This window comes from Anopheles stephensi, chromosome 2, assembly GCF_013141755.1.
Source record: "Anopheles stephensi strain Indian chromosome 2, UCI_ANSTEP_V1.0, whole genome shotgun sequence".
NCBI classification, from domain to species: Eukaryota; Metazoa; Arthropoda; class Insecta; order Diptera; family Culicidae; genus Anopheles; species Anopheles stephensi.
In genome coordinates this window covers 60351175-60374344 of record NC_050202.1, presented here as the reverse complement: position 1 = coordinate 60374344, position 23170 = coordinate 60351175, and the positions used below count along the sequence as shown (strand labels likewise).

Below are 23170 nucleotides of genomic sequence, written 5' to 3'. Positions count from 1 at the left end.
CGAGAAACCGGCCACCAACCTCTTTCGCTTACCTCTGTGCATGCAAAATCGACCGACAAAACCTGTTATTGAGCGTCAATTGCATATTTCAGGATTTTAAGACCCTGCCCTCGGAGAGACAGTTGACCGACCCGGGATGACCTATATACCATCCCTCGCGCTAATGTGCTCCTGAGAGTAATTGATCGAACGATCACCAACCCGTGAATGACCTCAACCCACAGGATAGCCATTCTTTCAGCAAGTCATTCTACCTCATCCCTTATATCGGACTGATCTCCACCCTCCAAAAAAAAAACCGCAGCTTTTCTTTCTCCGGAGCTTTCGTTGTCCATGATCGCGTACCCAAACCGCGCGTATGCGTGTGTGCTTGGCTGTACTCTCTGCTGGCCGGCCCCAAACTGTTGCCTGTGGCAGAAAGAAAGTCGTCGGCGAGAGAATGCTCACAACAGCATAGCCGAGCACTGCTGCACGCAACTCACACTCGCGGCAGCTGGTCTCGGAAGTGCAAGTGGGCCTCGGGTAGTGGTGGGAGGTGATTCATACCACCCGACGTACCAGGTGGAGCACGATCGTGCAAACCTTCTTGCCACAGTCCAACAGCGTCACTGGGCGCGTTCGGCGGACGTTCGGTTCGATACTCGGGTTGTAGGCATCATCCCCCTTGGCTCATCATCTCATCCTGTGTTCCCGAGAGGGAAATCGCGCCTGGACTCTGGAAAGAGCCCGCGATAGCTGGGTCTTTTGGACTCTGCTACCCCAGCCCCCCCCTCCCCCCGGGGTGGTGTTCGGGAACGATCGGGTCGCGGTGTATAAAACTCGATTCCCGCCCGCCGTTAGGTAACAGTCCATTGTGTAACGTTGCCGGGATCGGGAACCAAAGCCGAGCGCAAATCCCGTGTTTTTTGGCCAGTGTGTGCGTGCGTGCGTATGTGTGTGTTTGTTTGTTTGTGTGAACGATAAGTGAAGAATATCCCGTAGCAAGACGTAGTGAACTATTTGAGGTGCCGTAACGAAGTTGGACAAGTGTTTGATTGACCTGCAGCAGCAGCATTGCCCAAAACACGTGGAGAAAGTTCTTCGTCCAGCGAGACTTGCGGTGTTGTGTAGCGTTCGCACCACATTAAACATACTGGTGGTATTTAAAGCAAATAATAACTCCCCCTCGCAGCATAGCCACTCTCTTGGCTCGAGGCAGGCAGGTCCACCGATGCCAGAGGTCGTACCGAAGACCGGACATTGAACGCACTCTGCCAGAAGAAAGTTTGGTCGGTTGTTCACTTCCGCCGATGTTTGTTGTGGCTGCTGTGTGTAACACGTTGGTGAAATAGAAAAAGCAAACTCTGGTGCGTGAACCTTCAAGAGAGCAGCAATATGACCTCCTCCGCACATTCGATACCGATACGTAAGTTACTTTCATTTTGCAAATTAAATTAGCCTGTACACTGCTGATGATGGGTGGGTTATTAGATGAGATCTGCTCGATCATGTAACAGAGATCAGTTGGGAACTTCACCACAGGCTCACTTAGGTGACTTATGTGACTACAATAATAGCTATCGTAGCGGGAGAGATGCATCACACTCCGAGATACTCTCTCCAAGAAGAACATGGTTCTTCCAACTATAATTAATCTAGTTGAAGGGTTGGCAAACATTTTACCACCACCGGACAACTGTACCAACACCAAGTCAAATCGACCCAGAGACATTCATTCCGGTATAAAATCGCAAGTCCGATCTTTACCTTAACCTTCCCCTCCGGCCATTTAAAATGGATCGTTCCGCTAGTGTTGTTGTGCTTTCGCTGCTCCTAAACCTGTACGCCCAACTGGGCCACGTACAGTGTGCCGTTGATCCGTACCCCGGTAAGGAAGTTTGTGGACTAAAGCTTACCCCCATGATGGCCTCGATCAAAGAGTGGATAGCGGCGGCCGAAAATTGCCATCTAAGCAAGCTGTGCGAAAACAAGAACCACGTAACGCAGTACACTCAGGCACGTATCCGGTGTGAGATTTTGGCCAAGCGACAGTCGGCCCCAGCTACTGCTGCTGGAAAAGTGACGACAGAGGATGTGCTGCCGAAAATTGAAACGGCGCTGAACAATTTGCAAGCCATGTTTAAACCAACAAGAGCGGAACTGGCGAAGCTGGACAAGGTGCTTGATCAGCAGGTACGTGACGTCTGGAATGAGATAGCCACGCTTCAGACGGAAGTGTTCCACAGTACGCTCGCGTCGGGCCGTATCGAACGGGCCATGTTCTACAGCTTCCTGGACGGTGACATCGATCCACAACCGGACGTCGAGCCTTCCAACGTGCAGGAATTGCTGCAGTACGCTTGGGCGTTGCCGTTACACACCTCGCAACGCAATATGTACAAGTTGATCGAGAAGGTAGTTCGGTCGGCTCAAGACCCACTGCTCGAAACGCTCTACACCGTTGATGTGGCCAATGTCGTCAATCCGGTACTGGGAAGCCAACAGCAACTGTTCAACGAGCAGCTGGAGAAGCTAAGAAGCAACCTGTCCGCGAATTCCTACGACACACTCGTTACCATCGCAAGACGCTTCCCGGAACGGTTCGCCTACCTGAACGAACGTTTGTTCAAGCTTCCCGAGGGCAGCAAACCTCGGCCGGACACACTTCCCAACGTGGCGAACTTTATCGGCCAACTGCCTACTGCTGAGCAGCGGTTCAAGGCGGCCGGTGCATTGCTACAGTCCCTGACGCTCGATAATGGTACGCTCACCTCGGACGCGGAGTATGTGTACCCACTATCGAAATTAGCGTTCGGTATGCGCAGTCTGATGGATTCCCAAAAGTACGCGGACGCAGCTAATCTGAGGGACAAGTTTAACACCCCCGTCAGTGGAAAGTCGGCCCATTACTTCCAGCAGCTTCTTCCCAACCCTGCGTCCTCTAAGGTCTCTAATACGGCAGCCACAGCAGCCTAAGGTCGCTCAATAAAGCTATTTCCAATTGCGGAGGGTTCCGTTTCACCGGCGCATCACATCTCACAAGCAATCAGCCCGTCATCTGTCCTCCGCCCGTACCATATTGAGTTCCCTCTTTCCAAATCGATCTACCAGGTCCGTTCTAGTCCACCACTTGATTGCATGCGAGCGATAATATGCCGGGGTCCGGGTCGGTCTGTGCCGATGCCGACAAGCTGGTTGCTCCGGGATCCACAATTATAACTGTACTCTCTCCCCATCGCCATTATATGTCCATCCAAAACGACCTGTCCACATACGCCACCCCATCCCCTGATGCCCTCGCGGTCGCTTCTTTCGTTCGCGATCCTCACACAGAATCCTCAGATAATCTCGATGCGATCTTTCTCGGCCAGTTCGGTTCTCAGTTTTATTGTGCATGGTCGGATTTCTTTCTCCGTACGCTTCCTTGCGTCCACTTCAACAGAACCTGTTTGCATGTTGCCGTCCGATGATCGGCCAAGGGTTGGATGCTGGGAAGAACACGAAAAATCGAGAGAAAAACGCAACCCACACTCACCTTGTCCACCTCTCCTCCCACAGTCACAGTGTGGACTGACTGCACACAATGTGAACACATTCATCTTTTCCCTTCGGGGAGGCCGCAGAAGTTGCGCGCCAAAGCGGGTCAATAGCCCACCGCGCGATTGGGAATGAAATAAACGGTCTCAGATCGCAGGAGACGGTCCCCGGGAGCAGAGAGCCTCTCGATCGGGTAGTCGTTTGGCAGTGAAAAAAAAGCCGCTCCGATGGCACAACCCGAACCCGGGGGAGATGGGGTTTATCCCGAGCTGATTACTCCGTTAAACGGCTTCAGTCGTGTCCCTCATTTCCCGTGTCCCACCCAGAGCATTGCAATTCGCAAGGCAAAATAAACCCCCTTGGCAACAAACGGATGTGCTAATTTGTCAATTCACGAGCATCGGGACGAGCGTTCTCCCGGTTCTCCCCAACAGCCCGGGGAGTTTCGTTGGGTTGTCTCTTTGGCTTTTAATATAAATTCGCCCAATTTTTTGCTTCGTGTTCGTGGGCACTAATTAACGAAAGTAACGGTGCATAACCGAACGGTCTTCCTGGGAGTCGTTCTCCGGTGGGGGGAGACACGCGCTTTAATTCGCTCAACCCATAAGATGCGATCGTCGCGCTTCCTGTGCACGCCCAGACCGTATCGTAAGTTTGATTGTTTATATGATTTTGTATATGCGTGGCCCGGGTAGTTCCCGGTGAGGCATCCGTTGGGCAGGAAGCTGAAAAATTACCCTGCCCAAATAGAGCGACCAAAATTATAGCTCAGAAAGAAGGGGAGAGAGAGAGAGAGAGCTATCATTCAAAATTATCAGGGGTATTTTGACTAACTGGAATGGTTTATTTAAACACGAAGAAAGCTATTCCGATTCATATCGCCCTAACGGCCTCAGTTTGCGCAGCAACAGTAGCAGTAATAAAACTGACTTAATTCTACTGTTTTATCTGCAATTATCAGCTCTTTTCTAATCGGACGACCTAATCAACTTCTCAAGCCTCAAGTTCAGCCGATGAGTTGTGAGTTCGAATATTTTAACGCATCGCGCACCATTTGAAAAGTGTCCTTCCCGTCAAGGTCTCGAAAAACAACTCGAAGCTAAAGTTTTTGCGGCGAAAGGATTGAGGCCCATCTTTTCTGATCAATTATAGTGTGCAACACTTGTAATAAGCACTTTACGCAAAAAAACCCCGGCTCAACCAAAGGAAGGAAGTTTAGCGCCCCAAAACACCAGTAACTGATCGCCACCGTAACCGATCGTCCGCGTCGAGCTAACAATATTAGGTCATGGTCGTCGAAAGGCACCAGCAACACTGGTCGACACAACGGTACCCTCGGTTACCGTGTACAACACTGCCCACTAACCGGAACCGAAGAACTGAACACATCGGCAAGAATTAACCGATCGCTTTCAGACAAAAAAAACGGTAAGCATCGATTAAGGTCAGCGTGGCCGGGGACCGTTCTGGGGAGAGTCCGTAGCAGCAACGCAAACAAAAAGGTGACGTTGAGGTGCCGATTTTTGAGGTGCAGACAAGAGATTGGCAGTGCTGCGAAATGGGACAACGCTACGTATGGTAGAACCTCCGCAGCAAACTAACCGGGGAGAGATTGGTTGGATAGTTGGTTGTTTGTTTTACGATTCTAACCTACATTTGGCTGGGCTTGTTTTTGTTTCCCCCTCCATATGTTCTTGGGTGCTCGCAGGTACTTTGGCAAGGTACTCGGTCCGCTATGATTATCTGGATTCCAACGGCTTCAGAAGAAAACCAGCTTCCCAACCAAGCGTAATCGAATTGATTGATCTAATAAAGTATAACCAACACACTATGGTGGTCTCGGACAGGCGTCTATCGCAGCCATCTGTGGTCTCGTTGCTTGCCGGCGGTTGTGTAGCCAAACGAGAGCATCTTCAACATGCGTCCGCGGTGTGTAGCCCGTGGTTGTTAGCAAGCATCAGCTGTTTTTCTTCGCCACCGAGAGAACCTTTCTGTGTTTGGCATGTGAGCTTGGTAGTAAACATGAGCCATGTTTTTGCTCCTAACCACCCATAACGACAAGGGTTCGTTGAAGCGTGCCCCGCATGTTCCCCTGGATGGTTGTGTGTGGTTCGTAACACGGGTTATGTTGCACCAATTGGAGCTAATCGTGGCCGGAACTGCACAACCCATTCTCAGGCTGCTGTTGCTGCTGCTGCGGAACCGGTACGGGTTCGCTCGGTGACCCATTATTGCGGGATGGAAAGCATACTACATCTCTCCCCGTCGTGGCGGCCAGTAGAAGCAACAGGTGTGAGCATGAAGATAATGCTGTTAATTTTCACCACCAATAACAACTACCACTAACTGATTGACGAGGGAGTAAAATTTCAATATCCGAAGCGAAAAGGAAGCGGTCTCGCGCACATGCTTTTGCACATAATCATGTAATTATGCTGCAAAACAATAAAACCTTGCACATAACCACAATTCGGGTGAGACGTGAAGAGGAAAAAAAAACTCCGGTGGGGGGGAGGCCGATTTTCTTTCAATTAAGACTTAATGGCTTCATTTTATCGGCGCGCTTTATAACCCCGATTAGCCGATTATTACACTGCAACGGTTCCACAATGTTTGAAGAAGGAAAAAAAAACTTCCCACCACCACAATGTGATCACTTTTCCGATCATTGGTCACCTTTTTTGCCATTTGTTTTGTTTGACTTACCCCTTTGCTCGGTGGAGAAATGTTTTGTAATTCCCAGCGTCCCCACCATCAAGCTCAATATGGCAGCGGCAAAGCATGGGAAAGCTACACCACCAAATTAATAGGAGGGGTAGGGGTAGGCAGCGCTGATACTGTGCGAAATCCGTTACCCGTAAATCAAAGGCTAATGGTCATATTATAAATTGCGTTGTTGTAGGTTCCTGCTGCCGAAAATAAATCGGTAAAACCGCATTAAATCATCACGTTTCATCACACTTTCGCTCTTATTTGGAGCGTTTTTTGGATTGATGGAAAAGCTTGACGGCGAGGAAAATAATCGGAGGAATCGGCGAGAGAGCAAGTAAAAGTGAAGGATGAAGAAGGCGACGAGGTTTTTTTTTTTTTGGTCAGAAAACCCATTCAAAATGGACCACTGGACGGTTTGGTTAAAACAAAATCGAATTAAAATGGTAGTGGAGTTTGGTGGAAATCTTTGCCCACGGTTGCAAACAATGCATTTTTTCCCATAACTTTTAAATGATCCTTGTACAAATAGTGGGGGTTGGGTTCCAACACTTTGACAGAAGACACCCCCTAATAATGCTTCGGATCTGTAGCCCGTTGATGACAGCACGCTGGCCAGATGAGAAGTCCGATTTACGTGGGGAAAATTCGGCCCACATCACTTTCTATGCTAAAAGAAACATTCAAACATTGGACCACGTGGAGTGATGATGGGAGGGGAAAAAACGAAATGCCGCCCCTTCATTTGGTTGGAATTTTTGCCCACCGGACGGTTGGAAAGCAACACCGGCAGGTTGGAAAGCTCGGAGATGTGTTGTTTGGAATTTGAAATGGTTTCACATAAAGCAGCAGCGGTTGCTGTTGCTTCATCATTGCCGATGAGACGGAACAGCTATTTGCAAACAAGCTGCTCTCTCGCGCGGCATCCACCGGCAGCATTCAACCGTGACCCGGGAACGCAAATCATCGTACGGCGGTCGGTTGCAATCTTTCTTGGCGCAAACCTCGCTGACCAGATGGAAAGATCGCCCTGCAAACGGACACGATGATCCGTGGCAAGAGATGCAAATGCAGCCGGCACCGAGAGTGACCTCAGTCCGTGTCCAGTTAGCTAATCGCATATCGTTTGCTCGTGTTTTTCGTGAACAATCCGCTAAAGAAATGATCATTTTACGGTTGGTTGGTAGTGTGCAAGTAGCGTGTACGTTAATATAATTTTAACGACTGACCGTTCGGAGATTGTTTTTTCCGTTTTGCGGTCAGGAGCAGGACACCGTTACACATGTATGCTAAACGCAGTGACAGTGAAAGTAACGCTAATTGAATGTTTATGTCGTCTGCCTGTCGGAAAAAGCTCAATTACTCCCATTGATTGGATCGTATTTCATATTGCTGCGGATGTCTTTTTTGAAGGGGGAACTTGGGCTACTGTGAGCCCCAGACATAACTGTCAATCGCTGATGTAAAACAACTCTTATCAAACGTGTCTAATGGCAGGTTATGTCTAAGACGTTATTTAGATAATCTATAGCTATAGACGGGACCAACTAAATTTAGCTTGTCTAACACGCTTGATTGGAGTATATCAGTTAAAATTAATGACATTTTTTGTTTTGGTTTCCTTATTGATTCTACTACCGCTTATGACTGTCATTAGACGTTTGAAGCAAATCTAACCCCAATTAAGTACCTCCGTCTACCTCTTGATTCCATCTATTCTGAAGCTTGCGCTATTCCTTGTTCGTTTGGGACATCCGGTGCCATTCTAAATGGCGTGACCAGACCACCTTAGCCTTGACCTGTTAAAATAGCTACACATCGCTTGTGAGGTTAACATATAGCATACAGTTTGACTGGTCACTTTTGAAGAGGTCAACAGGCTTCCTTAAACCTATTCCTTCCAATTGCAATTATAATAGAGGTTTTTGCTGGCCTACGTCTTAAAGCTATTGGAGTCTCTTTCTGGTTTAGGACGACCAGCTTGGACATTCTTATACTCAGTGGCGGATCAACCTAGAAGCGGAAAAAGCGGCCCTCGTCGGTTAGGGGGGCCTCGTCGGCGAGGGAAATCCTGTTATTGCCCTCTAATATCACAATTATTATCAAGACAAAAGTGTCAGTTCATACTACAACTGATCGTCCTTGAGGTGTGCTAGCACAGTCTAAGTAGAATTGATCCACCGGAAGCTCATTCGATACGCAATAAGGGTCCTCTTCTGGAGGAATGGAGACATCCTGGGAATCTAGATGTCTCTTGTTAAACCTTCAAACATTGGCAGTTCCTTGTAAAATTTCTCAGTGTTTTATAGTGGCCAGACTTCCTAACAACTCTATTGAGGCTCGTCGAGCCTCCAACGAGAAGCCTCAGACCACAACAGTCACCGCATGTTTTGCTTTATCGGACCTATAAGCTTCAAATGAGGCATCCTCCTAACTATTAAATTTAAATGATTTAAAGTCTACGTTTCGTGAGAGTCTGCATAGCAATTAAGATAATTTTAAAGAAATTCATGCAGACTACAGAGATATTTAAATTAAACTGTCTCTATATTTTCACAAGACCAACGGGACAAGTACGAGCACTGAGGCTAAATGGGGAGCTGTTCGGTAGGATCAAATCTCATCCAGGCCACCGCCCCGTAACGCACCCGCCTGACTTTACAGGTATGGGTTAAATCAAGTCTCGGAGAGCCAGAAATGGCAGGCTAAGGCCTTGCAAGGTTGTAGAGAAGAAGGCTTAGAGGGTTCTCTATACTCGCATGCAACTATATTTAACATGGCCCAACGGAACATGAATTTCAGTGGTCAAGCTTGCTCAGAGAGCTTTTACATCATGGACAATAGCATATACTAGTCACGTATATCAAGATCTAAATAGTACACGATTAAGTTCAAGTGCTCGAACCAACTTCACAATTCCATGTACCTGGTCCGGATGCAAATGGTACAAAAACCTTTCACATCCATCACCAATTCCGCACACGTACAGGCGCACTGAAGATTCAATTTTGCATCCTCAAAAACAAACTCCATTACCACCTGTTTGTCATCCCGGCTTCAAGCCACAACACACTGTACCACACTCTTTAATGGACTTCCTCCAACATGCACCAGTAGCTTTCACTTGTGGCACAAAGACCCAGCACAAAACCAAAACAAACTTTTGGACAAACTGTCGATCAAGGATGATTGCTGCGTTGTTTCGCTTTCCATACTGGTCTTTTTTAACCCGGTCCGTTTCACTGTTGGTGCCATTGATGGATCATTGATCATCATCATCCCGCACGTCCCCAGGACGTTTTGGGGAGGGGGGTATGAACGTGAATCATGAAACCTGCCATTACGATTCTTCGCTCTCAGCTCTTTATGCAAAAGAAGAGGCCAAGAAACAACACCCTCCCCCCAGCGACGGACAATCGAAGAAACAAACAAACGAGGTGAATGCGAAATTTGTAAAAAAATTAAGCTCAGTCACCGTTAGCTTTCACCACGTCGACGGTCGGCTGTTCTTGGCGCCTTGGCCCTACCACAACCCAGCAGGTCGACACGTTTGTTTGTTTTAATTGGACAACGGTTTCGGGGACGGGGGCCCGGCGGTTAAATATTTGCAGTGTGACGATTTACGGCCGCATCCGGTCGTGTTGGTGTTTTGCATTGCTGTGGGTCGATTTATTTGACCTGACAGCCACCAATGGCTTTGCCCAAATTTATGAGCTTCCTGGAGCGCTCCGGGATTTTGCCTGGGAATGGAACTTAAATGGTGAATTGTTTGCTTGTCGTTCATGCGATTCTACATTTGATTTCCACAATATTTTCTTCCTCCATTGCAAGTAGTTTCGACATCGTCTGCCAACACACGTTTCGCAAAGTAGAGATCATACTACTTTCCTTTTTTTCTTTGCATTTCACTAATTTCACTAACCAAACTCTACCTACACGTGGTTGCGATCGGCGATCAGCATCGCATGCTGCGAAATTGCTCGATCATCGCCGGTGCATTTTTATTTAAGATCGCCTGTCATCTACGGTTAGTCAATCAGGGCTGCACTTTCTCCACGGTTTTCGGAATGGGAAACTGAAATCGATCACCATCCGATCAAGATAGATGATTTCGACTCTCGCTGGGCTGCCGAATTATAACACCCCTACTTTTTTGGGAGGAACAACCAACAGCAACTAAAATCGTTAGACTAAACGAGGGCACAGAGAAAAAGGGTATCGATTTTAATGAAATAATTTCCCCTAAATATTATAAATCTTTGGCGGCTTACACTCTCGTTGATTTGCTTTTGATTTAAAAAAACACCCCTTGCTTAATCCAAACTTGCGAACTAACGACTTTCACACGAAAGCTCCCGGTGCCGTTATCGGCCCTCCCGGTAACATGGCGCACCAATTGAATGAATAAATCACATCCCGTCAACCACATTTGGGACTTGGTAGTAGCGCCGTGCCCTACACCAAACGCGATCTAACCGTTACCCGACGCAGCCTCAACGCCTCAACGGTGTTGTCTGCCGTAGGTTGCCTGATGTAGTTAATTCATCACGACCATTCAATTATCTATCTAGCGCACACCGAAAGAACACTCCGAGAGAATTCGGGTTACGCACGAGGCACGAAAAACGTTTTTCCGTGTGGCGTTTTGATAGAGTGATTTGAATTAATTTGTTCACAGCCCGATCCGATGGGAGAGCAGTGCATCTATTTATGAATTTCCCTTTATTTCCGCGTTCAGAAATTGCGTGATGCGAGACTTTATATGTAGAAATGGCTTTATCGTGCCGCTCGGAACCCATTTTTGACTGGCAATGTGACTTCGTGGTCTGGGTGTGGCGGTAATGACTCGTTTTTCTCTCAGCCGAACTTCTCCTGTAGCCGTTGTATCATTCATATTAAATTGGAGTTACTTAAAGGCACGAATGACGCCGGGAGTTTCCGGACTTTCACCATGTTACGACGGATCGGAACGAATGATCCGTTGAATGCCGGCAAAAAAAAAATGCGGGCTGGGAAAAGAAAACTGTCATCTACACCGTGCAATGGCCGGGTTGTTGTGGTACAAATCACCCATAATATGACTACGATCTGCGAAACACACCCTCGCCAAACATGGGACGCAGTGCCCGATGTTACGATGCGCTGATTATGATGCGATTTTCCCCGCATCCAACTACGCTGGGAACTGCTGTCCGCCGGCTGTGCGAAGATAGAGAGCGTCTCAACGTTAAGTGAGGCAGTTTCTAAGTTGGGAAAACCCCTACCGGCCGATGGCGTAAAACATGAATGTATCGTTTTAATTCAAAAATCCAGCCAGCATCTTCCCGAGAGGGAGGGTTTGGATGGTGCCGAGGAATGCGGAACGCCGACGCACCGGTTCACGTGCTTTGCAATCATTCATGTTTAATTGATTCTTTTTTCCCTTCACTAAAGCCGTTTTTTGTCGTTTTTCTCTCTCTCTCCTCACACAGTGATTTTCGTCATCATCGCGGCGGTAACGCCCGCCAGTAACGCTTTGCCCAAGCAGCGTTACTCGCGTGATGGCGGTGAACCGCGCAGTCTGGTTGGTGTCTCGACTAACATCATCACGAGCAGCCTGTTGAAGGGAGCGGCCGAAACGTCCGGTAACCATGTGTTTTCCCCGATCGGGTTCTCCTCGATACTGGCGATGATCAGCGAGGGAGCCGAGGGCCAAACGCTCAAGGAGCTGTACGACGTCTTCAAGTTCCCGACGGATCGAGATTTGGGTAAGTAACACTATTTGTTGGGCATCGAAACCAAAAGGTACTCATTGATCGGGTTTTCTTTGCAGTTCGTAAAGCGTTTGATGTGTCGTTGAAGCGATTGAGTGGTCAAAGCCCAACGGATGAGCCACAGTTCAAGACCTGGTTCTACATCTACAAAAACAACACCGTAGTGCAGGCGTACAAGGATGTGCTGGAGCGCAACTACGGTGTGGAGGTGCGTGACATTGAGCGGAACGATTACAACTTCGATGAGCCAAAAACTTCGCTCGACCCAGTCGTGGTTGAGGAAGAGATTGCCGAGGAAAGTAACAATCCGGACGGTGACAACCTAGTGGTGGAACAGAGCGGCGGTAACAACAGTAACAGCAAGGACATTGTTGATTTCGAAGTGCTCAAGATTAAGTCGGTGCTGCCGGTGGAAGACGAGCTGCGAACGACGGACACTGGCATTAGCACGAAGTACGACGAGATTGACGATGAAAATCCAAAGTTTGACAAGAACATCGACGATAAGGAGTACGTTGATCCGACCAAAATCAAGGAAGAGCTGGCTAAGGAAAAGTTGGAAGCCATGAATGAGGTGGCGGCTGGCGGGGAGCTCGATGAGGCGACCGTCAAGAAGACGTCGGAAGAGACCCAAAAACTTGGCGATGATGATGATCAGCCCGAAAAAATGAGTTTACCGTTGAAGGAGCTCAGCTTGGATGATGATCACGAGGTAATGCAGGCGGTAGAAAGTCAAGGCTCGAGAAGAAAGGTACGTGGTACGGGATGGGTGGGACGATCGGCGAAACTTATTAAGTCAATGGTTTTATCTCGCTCCAGTTCAACGTAAGACGATCGTTCCTAACGGGAGACATCGCGTCGGCTTTGAGCGGAAACTCGCTGGTAGGACGTAAGGCTAATCTGAAGGAAGATGAAGAGCCGGTCAACGAATCCAAGATGCTGCTGTTTAACGGTCTTTACTTCCGGGGCAGCTGGGCTACTCCGTTCCAGGTAAGGGCGAGAGAGTAGAGTTTTGCAAATGGCCGAACTTCATTTTAATATACTGTTCTTTATATTGTAGCAACTTCGCACGGAAGAAAGTACCTTCTTTACCAACACGGATGAACGGCCAGTCATGATGATGCGATCGCAGGGTACCTTTGGCGTTGGAAAGGACGATCAGCTCGACGCCAAGTTCTTGGAGTTGCCGTACAATGTTAGTAGCCGATCGTTACCTCAACCATTATCCCAGACCTAATTTGCATACTTTCCCCTACCGTAGAACTCCCGCTATTCACTGCTGCTGATGGTACCGAACAGCAAGGAAGGCTTGAAAGATCTCATCAAAAACTTTAACCCCGATACACTGAGCACCGTGCAGAAGTCTTTGGTAAAAATGCCGGTCCACATTTGCATTCCCAAATTTCGCATCGATACGACTAGCCGTGCGGAGAAACCGCTTGCTAAGGTAGGCTATCGCTTCCTCTGGCCCAATATCTGTTGCATAATTAACGCTCCCCTGTTATACATATTTTACAGCTCGGGCTCATCACCATGTTTACCTCGAAGGCGGACCTGAGCGGCATCACCACCGAGCAGAAGATCCACGTCGACGAACTCGTGCAGCATGTGTCGATCCGCGTCGACGAAGGTTCCAGCAGCGAGAACGCACTGTCGGCCACGAATCTCGTCGAGTCGAAAACGCTCGAAGACGACCAGGAACACTTTACCGCCGACAAACCGTTCCTGTTCTTCGTGCGCGACATCGTCGACGATATCGTGATCGTTGCTGGCAAGATCACGGACATACCGTACGTCGAGTAGATGGAACATGCTTCCCCCGCCGGAATGCTGCAAGGGCATACACGTCCAGCATTCGTCTAGTTTTTAAGTCGCCTAGTTTACTGATACCTCCCCTTATGTAGTCAGTACGTTTTGGCAGAACGAACGACGTTCTGTTCGCTTGTACAACAACTCGCTAGCAAGTAGTACGCTCGAGCAAGCGTACATAAGAGCTCGATTATCTTGAGCTCGATTTATTGGCGATTTGTCCCAACATTTGCATGGAGCATTCGATCGTTGACTGTTGTTGTTCCGGTGCTGAGTGGTGATATTCCCACCGCGGGTGGAATACTCATTGAGGCCTGCACACCTTGTGCAAGGTGATCCCATTTACACTGACATCCAGCTACGAACACACCCCTACCCACCACCCTACTATCAACGGTTGAGACAGTATTAACAGTGTACAATTAACCGGTGGTTGAAAGATGTCTCTCTCTCTCTCTCCTCAAAACCCAAACACATCAATGCATATCTCTTCTACTGGAACCGTCCCAAAGGCTCCACTAGATGACGATAATCGACGTAGCTGAGCACATGAGCGTGGAACCATGGGACACCGCAGCTCCCGACTCGATGATCCCTACGAATAGCGAACCGTCACCAACCAAAATGATCGTTTCAAGACTTTTAAGTATTCTTGAAATCGTACTCACCGCAGGTTTGGCAATGGCGGTCGTACATCGAGATCTGGCCTACAGCAGCACTGGAAAAACAATCGGTCCGCTCCGTGCCGAATGGACGGGACACTTATCGCGAGCGATCGTACGGACGACAGGGGAAGTAGGGTTAGGGACCGACGTTAGAATGTATAGAACACCTGTAGGTAGATACGATTATTTATGATTATTTAATGTAAACCAGACTTAATTTTACTATTTGCTTAATAAAGCCGGTACATGATATGGTGTGCATGTGTACATCAGCAAATCAAGCACAGCACGACAGCAGCCATTCGTGAAAGAAATTCTCACCGTGGACGCCATTTTTTCACCAAAGAACTTCACAATGTTACGTATTGTGTAGTTCTAGCCTGATTATAAATTCATCTCTTGCTCACCCACCACCAAGATGTAAAACAGGGACACCAATCTGTTAAAAATATCGAAATTTCGCTTAACCATGACTCGATTCGAAATCCATACATTAGTAATAGTTGGAACGCGTTCATTAGCATAAATCTATAAACACGTTTGCTCTTTTTTTCAGAAACGTTTCGCAGTGGTTTTAAAAACAGGAATTTCCTGTCCTTATTTCTCAAATTATCAATTCCGCACTCGGGGGGAGATGTTATCAGTTGGATGAAAACTACTCGGCGTAGCATGATCCGTTTGTTGTGCGAAATCTTGGAAGCAACGATCGTTACCGATCGGTCCCTGAACAAGTACTGTCCTGTAAAGGCCATTATCGCACATATCAGGATGCTGCACTGTGCATCCCTTACGGTAGAGGCCTATGCAAGCTCTTCAATGACTCATCTTTACCGGGACTGCTTCTTGCAGCTGATAAGTCGAAAGCGTGATAGTGCGCTGGTTGCTATCAGAGCTACCGTCAGCAGGTACGGTACAGCAGCAACCGCTGGGTGGATTCATTCACACTTGCTGGGGGGTGGTGTAGGCCTGGCACCGTTGTTTCAGCATGATAAAATAAAGCGTGACAAAAAATCCCTCAGCATAACAGGTTTGCGGGATCACACACACACACACACACACACATCGAAGCCTGTGTGCCGTTGATGATGGCCCGGGTGACCTAGCGCGGCCTGTTTACCGTCCGTCAGTCACTACTCAACCAGCGACCGAGGCAGATTCACCCTCGGCAGCGATCGCTCGGGCCACACTGTTTAGCACCATTCGCGAACGCGCTACACTGACGCGCGTAGTGGAACGTCAACGACGTCGAGTTGTTTAGCAACGGAAAATCCGTGTGGCAAAACCTGTTCGCACGTTCGCATCGGCGTAGGTGTGTGAGTGTATTTTGCGGCAACAATCGCAGCTCACGGAGTTACGGGTCGCACAAGGAAATCAGCGCCAAACGTGTACCTGCGTCCATTGTTCCGGCGCCATCTGCACTCACAATGGCCGTTGAGAAGCGCTCTTTCCGGGCAGGCTTCGTGCTGCTGCTCTGTGGTAAGTGCGGTAGATCATCATCCGCTGGTAGAGAGATGCCATCCGGGAACGAAATTGTAATCAGAGCGAAAGATGCTAATGAAACGATCACACCAAAAAATGAAACGCTTGAAAACCTCGCGTTCTGAGAGTGTCAAGGTGATTTCGACGATAGTTTTCCGTTTTGCACGTTGTGTCCCTTGTAAGCGAGATCAAACGGTCGAGAAGAGAGCATCAGCTAGTATCTACAATCTCGGCAGACTCTTGGTCTTGCTAGTATGTGGACGTCGTATCTTATTCACCGGTGCCTAGTGGAAAGACTGGTTTTCGATAACCTTTATCCGCGGGTGGCAAGTTTTAGCAGGTTTTCGAACGATCACACTAAACACTGGTTCGAGCGTGGTGCCAAAATTTGAAAATCGCCACCTTTCTTGAATATCTGTACTAAAGCTGTGTTTTTTTGTTTTGTAGCTGCATCCCTCTGCTTAACGCAGGCCCAATATTTCCCCGGATTCCCGCAGCTTCCAGACTTGTTCTTCAGCATTCCTCCCTTTTACAACCCCCAACTACAAAGCCTACCTCGACCGGCTGCTTTGCGTGTGGAAGAAGATGTGTCAAAGCAACAACAACAGCTACAACTGCAGAAACAGCAGCAACAAGAACAACAACAGCAACAAGAGCAACAACGGCAACAAGAAGAACAGAAGCAGCAAAAGCAACTGCTGCAGCGGCTTCAAGACGATGAGCCGGCCATATCATTCCCGGATTACAATCAACAGTCCGATAATCTTCGAACTCGCCAGCCTATCGTCCGCCTGCAGCAACAGCAGCAACAGCAGCAACAGCAGTCACCTGCAGCGATGCAATTCGCCTGGAACATGATGAAGGTACTTTGGTATTATTTGAGCAATCCCAAAGATTTTATACCATTGTCTCCTGCTCCTTAATTCCTTCCAGACCGTAGTACTGCCGAAGCATGAAAACACTGTACTCTGCCCGATACTGCCCCAGACACTGCTTGCCACCCTGCAAGATGCGGCTGACAACGTTGCCAAAGCCGAACTACGCTCCTCAGTGTTTGCCTCCTCACGGGAACTGGGAAAACTGGTCCGTGGTCAGATCATCGCCACCCAACAGTCGGGCGTGAACAAGCTCGACCAAGCGATGGCCATCTTCCTGGGGGAGAATACCAAAATTAGCCTACCGATCGAGAAGAATGCGCGCGAAGATGGCGTCGACATTCTGCAGGTGAACTTCCAGAACCGTAATGCTGCTGCGGCGGTTGCCAACAATTGGGTTTCGCAAAAGTCGCAAGGCGTTATCCGGGAGATCATTGCGCCGAGTAAGTGCTTGCCATAAATATGACGATTAAATGAGGAGACTTTGACGTAACTCTGTTCTCGATACACTTGCAGGTGCGCTCGATGCCGCCACCCGTGTGCTGATGGCGAGTGTGATCTACTTCAAGGGAAAGTGGAAGCACCAGTTCACCAAAACCGAACCGGGACGCTTCGAAACGTCGGAAAGTTCGGAAAACGGGAGAACCCCGTCCGGCAAGCAGGTACCGATGATGTACCAGTACAACAAGCTCCGGTACGGCGAGAAAGATTTCGCCGACGGTAACGGTATGCGCTGGGTGGAGCTACCGTACGAAGGTACGGCCGGACTGTCGATGATACTGATGCTGCCCAAGGTACGCCACCAGTTGCAGCGTTCGGCCGACCAGCTTAGCATCGCGGACATGACGGAGCTGATCACCAGCCTTAAGCAGAACCGTGGCACCAACAAGATGCATCTGCACGTGCCAAAGTTCAACCTGTACAGCTCGCTCTCGCTAGTGCCGGCCCTTAAGAGCCTGGGATTGCGATCAATCTTTGAGCGAGCGTCCGCACTGAGGGATCTTTCCAACGAACAGCTCGTGGTGCGGGACGTGTCCCAGCGGACCTATATCTCGATCGACGAGCAAGGAACGAAGGCAGTATCGGCGGCATCACTGTCGTTTGTGGCGCTTAGTGCAGCTCCACCACCACCGACCATCAACTTTACCGTCAACGAACCGTTCCTGTTGATGATCGTGGACAAAACGTACGAGTATCCCCTGTTTGTGGGAAAGATAGTGGACCCGGGATCGAACTAAGTTCGATAACGGACCTATCTAGGGTCGCCCGTACGTACTACGCTAACGTACTTACCTCCTTTCGCGTTTAAGTCTTTTACATCCAGTCCAGTAAGATTGAGTAAAATAAAATACAAGTACAACATTATTGTCTGCTTCTTCATCTTGATCACCTACTAGGTTATGCCGGCCATATAATAGATTACTAGAGTTATTGATGTTACGTAGTTGAATAGTCAGTCCTGGGGTCCCTCGGGGAGACGGAAGGGACGGGATTCTATGCTCGATCCTGTCATATCTTTGGTGGCCAAAGCGTTCCATTATAACTTACGAGTCCACTGTGTAGTTGACCAACAACGATCTTTTAAAGTTGTTGATACGATCGTGCCTCCACAGGTTGGGATATTCGACACTAAGAGAGCAAAGGTTCAGATAACTAGTTTTGAGCTATGTTAAATCACGACCAACAACAATTGTGAACTCAAATCAGCCGTTAGACAGGTAACCAACGATTTGTTTTATTAACTTACTTGTGTTAAACTAATGGTTAATAACTAACTCCTAGGTTGTTAAATTACTAGAACAATCAAAAAGATCCTAGAATCGTATCACGGCTAAACATTAGATATTTTATAATAAAAATGTCTCTGAACTATAAAATTATAACATTTCAAAATCGTAGCAATATTAGTAACAAAACAATAGAGTTTAACTATTTTAACACCTAAAATTATAAAAATCGCTTAAGAAAAATATTATGCCCAGCACTGTACATATTTAGACATCTTGCTTGCTTGAAGATTCCCTTCAGTCACAGTGTGAAGATCATCTCAGCCACCTTTTGCAAGATCTCTCTCGCCCTGTTGCTTCCGTTAGTGTGCGTGAGCACGGCGTTGCAAAGGTTTCCCCAGAACAAAACAACTGCGTGAGAGCCTGATGCTCATCGGACATCAGAGTTATCAGAGTCGCTGCATCACACGCTCTGGGAGCTACACAACCAGTCCCACGATCGCCGTTCCAGTACGAGGTCGCGATCGTTTGTGTGAAACTGTAGAATAAAGCAGCATCTCTTGTTTGCTGTTGAGTGGGAGCTTTGTTTTTCTGTGATCGATATAGACCAGTGTGTCCTTTGGGTCAAATGATTTGGATATTGCTAATAGCTGGTAGGTAGAAGTTTAAATTTAAAAAAAATCACAGTTAAACAAATGCCGAAACACCTGTACCAAATTAGACGGTTTCGGGTCGATTTTTCCCTATGGCGTAAGATTGAGACGCTTATCAGCTGTAGCTGCTGCTTGACCTTTTTCGACCGTCCGACATTAGAGTGCTGGCCGGTCGCCCCCTGAATTCCCACCAAGCGTCCATCGATATTCTATCAATTCTTCGTAGCCGTGTGTATGTGTGTGTGTGTGTGTGTGTGTGTGTGTGTGTGTGTGTACGTGTGTGTGGGTAAAACCCCGTCGTACCACCGTCGGCAGCGGCAAGGGAATTCCCCAAACCGGACCGAAGCTCGGTATCAGTGCGCCGTGAGGATGGTGTGTTTACTTTACGAGCTTTGAAACCGGAATGAAGCCGAGGCCTCCTCCTGAAGATTATGCTTCGCTTGTTTAATATCAAAAAGCGCTGTACTTTCCTGCTAATTTTGGAATTAACCGGTTTGACTTGTTTGTGAGCAATTAGCTAGATAAGTTCAGCACCTTCAATGCTCTTTTTATCTGTCCCAACAATTATCGACAACCAATTAAATATTTTGTTAGTAAAATCTTTGTTTGTCTTTCCGCAGCAACGTTTGCCTCCCAGGTATCGTGCCAACGGTATGCGTACACTGGCACCATACTGCTAACGAAGGAAGAATTCTGCAAACAGAACAGCATTTACAAATGGCGATGTGAGAATGAATTCAAAAACTTCCTCGACGCCAATCCACACATCCAGCTGTGCTCGACCAGCCGTCCCATCTACTCCGATCGTTGCTCCGCACTGCCGATCGCGCAACCGATCGAACAACCGGCATGCGCTGGGAACGATTGCAACACGTTTGGCATACGCCTATCCGCTACTGGCAACCAACCGCAACGACCGACTGCCGGTGGCGATGACAATTTCGAAGTTCCGATGCCTTCGGTCCCGTACGACACAAAAGTGATGGACTTTTCGGTGAAACTCTTTCAGAAGGCTTTTCCCAGCGATGATTCTAGCAACTACATCATAAGCCCGCTCATGGTACAGTCCCTGCTGTCGTACCTGTACGATGGCGCTTCCGGTGCAACGCGACAGGAAATGGAATCTGTGCTGCAGCTAAACATGAACGATCTGCATGACATCGATCGGGCGCTGAAGCCAGGGTCCGGACAGGAACCGCTTACCAAGAACAAACTGGACTCGGCTTCGCAGATCTTTAAATCGACCACCATTGAGCTACTGCCAGCGTTCCGCGAGTCGTTGAAGCGTAACCAGGTCCCACTGGAAGAGATGGACTTCTCCAATCCAAGGCTCGCGGCGGAAACAATTAACAATTGGGCGAAGCAGAAGACCCGCGAACGAATTCTCGACGTGATTGACGAGCGTATGTTGTTGGATGCTTTTACTTACATTTTGTCACTAGTTTAATTATTTTCCCTTCTTACCTACAGAATCGATCGATCCCACGACCAAGCTGCTCTTAATGAACGCACTTTACTTCAACGGAACATGGATGTACAAGTTCAACAAAACCGAACGTGGTTCGTTCTACGTGAACGGGCAACCTGCACAGCGTTCGGCAGTGAAGATGATGTTCCTTACGAAGGAGCTGCGTAACGGGAACACCAGAACGGACGTTTCGTCCAACGGCATGTATTGGATCGAACTACCGTACGATGGTGATCGTATGTCCATGATACTGATGCTGCCGAACGAACGGTTCCAACTCGATCGCGAACTGCGCCGCTTCCGGGCATCACATCTGCAAACCATCCTGAGCGAGATCGAGCTGGACGAAACGAACAAGGTGCGAGTTCAGCTGCCAGAATTTAAAGCCGAAAGTACGGTCTCGCTGGTGGAACCACTCAAGCAGGTTAGTGTTTGAAATGGGAATCCCGGACGGTTATCATGAGTAATAAGTTTCATTCTTATCGCTCTTCTCCCACAGCTCGGCATCGCAAGTATGTTCGGCGACCGGAAACCGTTCGATCAGCTATCGAACGATGAGGTGAAAATATCGGACGTTAAGCAGAAATCCTTTTTAACCGTTAATCCGCACGGTACGGTTGCGACCAGCGTTACCACCGCGACCGTTATACCGCTCAGCATAACGCAAACGCTCGACTTCAAAGCGGACCAACCGTTCGCACTGATCATCATGGACAAGCAGAATAAATTGCCACTGTTTTTCGCCAAAATAAGCCAACCGTTGAAGGTGAAGGCGGCGAAGAATCAGTAAACGTTTGCTAGCTGATTTTCGAGCTTTAAGAGAAATCTGTGACTATTAATCAACATTTTAGGTTGTAGCGAAAATACAAAAAGACTCCAGATTGTGAATTCTAATGAAGTTCATTCATTTTTTAAAGAGATATAACAAAATATGCCGAAAAATACAATTTTTATAAATTTTTCAACAATTTGTGAAAAAAAAAACAAACAAATAAAAATTATCAAAAGAAAGTTAAGAACTAAAATTAAAATTTTAAATAAAAATAAATTCAAATTGCGGCGTTGCACCGACACTTAACTTTTGACACATGCACATGCACTTAAATGTCACTCACACGGTACACTCAATTTTGACATATCAACAATCATTCCAGCACAACAAATAAAACACAAATCAACAAAACATTACCGCGGTGTGATTTGTCCGTTATTTTTTTGTATAATTTGTGTGTCAAATATCAGCTAAAATTGAGTGAAAAGGTGAAACAGTGCGTAGTGATGTCTTCTACTAGGTTGAGTGATAAAGTATGATTAACAAAATACGTGAAATTCTGTAAGTAAACGACAATACTACTGGTATCGCTAAAGATCTGAAGTGCTGTTCCGTGTGTGTTGAAACACTTCACTTTCGGCTCATTGAAATACACAAATCGTGCATGTAATTTGCTATTGACTATTTCGTCAATCCTGTCCCGCAAAAAAAAGAATCTATTTACTTTATTTGTTGAAATAGTCGTCCCCAACACGGGCAAGCCCTTCCGTGAAGGTATAGCAGCCACTTGCCTACTTCTTTTTTTTTGTGTAAGGCAATTTGTAAACATCCCGCACTATTTTGCGTATCTGTTTGTGTGTGTGTTGGTAGTTAACAAGTAAAGGTCACAACAAGACAGCACAAGCACATTCCATGCGCTTAAAGCAAACAAGCAAACCAGCAAAAAAATGATAGTTCAGAAAATTTCAATTATTTTGTACGATTCTTCTCACGAGTGATTTATTCAGCGAAAGGTTCCATAGTGCCCGAGGGTGCCATGGAGCAATAGGTCACCACCAAGGACTATTTAGGCGCGCGCAATGCTTGTGCCGGCTGCAATATTTATGTTACAAATCGAATCTTTATTTTTATCCTAACGTTAGTCAGGGGACCGGGTGGGTTTAGATGAACAACATTGCAAAGAGACGATTGAATAGTTATAAAGATAAGCACCAAACACGACCAGCTTGGATGGACGGATTGATCTTTCGCCCACAATTTCCACTGAGCCAAATTAGCGCGAACCGGATACGGGTGTTTTACTTTTCGGCAGCTGTTGCCAAGCCTTACACAGAGGATAACATTTGTTTCAAACGCTTCCAAGAAATCGGTCGGGGCTTTTCGCACAAATTCTTCGAACGGTGGCTGTATATCATCATCATCTTTCATGGTCCAAGCATGAAGTGCACACGCCGAATTAAAACACATCACATGATCCGAACGCACCGGATTATCTAAGTGTAGCGCTCTCGATCTTGTAACGGGCCGAACAGCCAGCTTGCCAAACATTGTGCACCGAAGGCTGGCTAGTCATTTATCAATTTGTGTTACGAAAGATAACATTCGAACTTCTGGTGAGCCCGTCCTAAGCAAACAATACACCGTACGCGCACATGAAGACGGCAGAATAGGCGCTACGGCTCGAAAGGGAAGATTTTCCTTCCCAACACAGCTCAGGAAACGAGAGCTCATGTGTCTGTGTAAT

At 47.6% G+C, this 23170-nt stretch overlaps 4 protein-coding genes across 6 annotated transcripts in view; all 4 read left to right on the top strand.

Moving 5' to 3' along the window:
• Positions 1 to 602: 602 nt before the first annotated feature.
• Positions 603 to 18171, top strand: LOC118502431. Its single transcript, XM_036034659.1, has 12 exons — positions 603 to 1405; positions 11697 to 11972; positions 12038 to 12729; positions 12798 to 12968; positions 13039 to 13173; positions 13240 to 13425; positions 13497 to 13777; positions 14461 to 14587; positions 15682 to 15928; positions 16379 to 16794; positions 16865 to 17249; positions 17323 to 18171. The coding sequence occupies exons 1-12, from the start codon at positions 1375 to 1377 to the stop codon at positions 18042 to 18044; spliced, it is 3669 nt and encodes a 1222-aa protein (XP_035890552.1). The 5' UTR covers positions 603 to 1374; the 3' UTR covers positions 18045 to 18171.
• LOC118506508 lies at positions 1742 to 3018 on the top strand. Its single transcript, XM_036043726.1, has one exon. The coding sequence runs from the start codon at positions 1774 to 1776 to the stop codon at positions 2953 to 2955; it is 1182 nt and encodes a 393-aa protein (XP_035899619.1). The 5' UTR covers positions 1742 to 1773; the 3' UTR covers positions 2956 to 3018.
• A 657-nt stretch (positions 18172 to 18828) lies between the features above and the next one.
• On the top strand, positions 18829 to 21552 carry LOC118506505 (serpin B6-like). 3 transcript variants are annotated; one of them, XM_036043721.1, is made up of 4 exons: positions 18829 to 19186; positions 19807 to 20589; positions 20657 to 21078; positions 21154 to 21552. In XM_036043721.1, exons 1-4 carry the CDS (start codon positions 19162 to 19164, stop codon positions 21442 to 21444), a joined length of 1521 nt encoding a protein of 506 aa, XP_035899614.1. In that variant the 5' UTR covers positions 18829 to 19161; the 3' UTR covers positions 21445 to 21552. The 3 variants fall into 3 exon arrangements, with proteins under 3 accessions (XP_035899614.1, XP_035899613.1, XP_035899612.1); XM_036043720.1 differs by having other exon boundaries at positions 18982 to 19186; positions 19804 to 20589; XM_036043719.1 differs by lacking the exon at positions 18829 to 19186 and adding an exon at positions 19561 to 19691 and having other exon boundaries at positions 19781 to 20589.
• Positions 21553 to 21692: 140 nt separating this feature from the next.
• LOC118506506 (neuropeptide SIFamide receptor-like) overlaps positions 21693 to 23170 on the top strand; it is a 32054-nt gene continuing 30576 nt past the window's right edge. Inside the window, exon 1 of the mRNA XM_036043722.1 lies at positions 21693 to 21987. Within this exon, the coding sequence (XP_035899615.1) occupies positions 21962 to 21987 (26 nt within the window). The 5' untranslated portion in view covers positions 21693 to 21961. The remainder of the gene's footprint in view (positions 21988 to 23170) is intronic.

Excerpts from the sequence above, each read along its gene's own strand:
- LOC118502431 (XM_036034659.1), top strand. The coding sequence starts at position 1,375 with ATGACCTCCTCCGCACATTCGATACCGATAC. Across the intron at positions 13,174-13,239 it reads TCTTGGAGTTGCCGTACAAT|AACTCCCGCTATTCACTGCT; the intron begins GTTAGTAGCCGA and ends CCCCTACCGTAG. Across the intron at positions 15,929-16,378 it reads CTTCGTGCTGCTGCTCTGTG|CTGCATCCCTCTGCTTAACG; the intron begins GTAAGTGCGGTA and ends TTTGTTTTGTAG.
- LOC118506508 (XM_036043726.1), top strand. The coding sequence starts at position 1,774 with ATGGATCGTTCCGCTAGTGTTGTTGTGCTTTCGCTGCTCCTAAACCTG.
- LOC118506505 (XM_036043719.1), top strand. The coding sequence starts at position 19,618 with ATGCTTCGCTTGTTTAATATCAAAAAGCGCTGTACTTTCCTGCTAATT. Across the intron at positions 19,692-19,780 it reads TTAACCGGTTTGACTTGTTT|TAAAATCTTTGTTTGTCTTT; the intron begins GTGAGCAATTAG and ends ATATTTTGTTAG. Across the intron at positions 20,590-20,656 it reads TCTCGACGTGATTGACGAGC|AATCGATCGATCCCACGACC; the intron begins GTATGTTGTTGG and ends TCTTACCTACAG.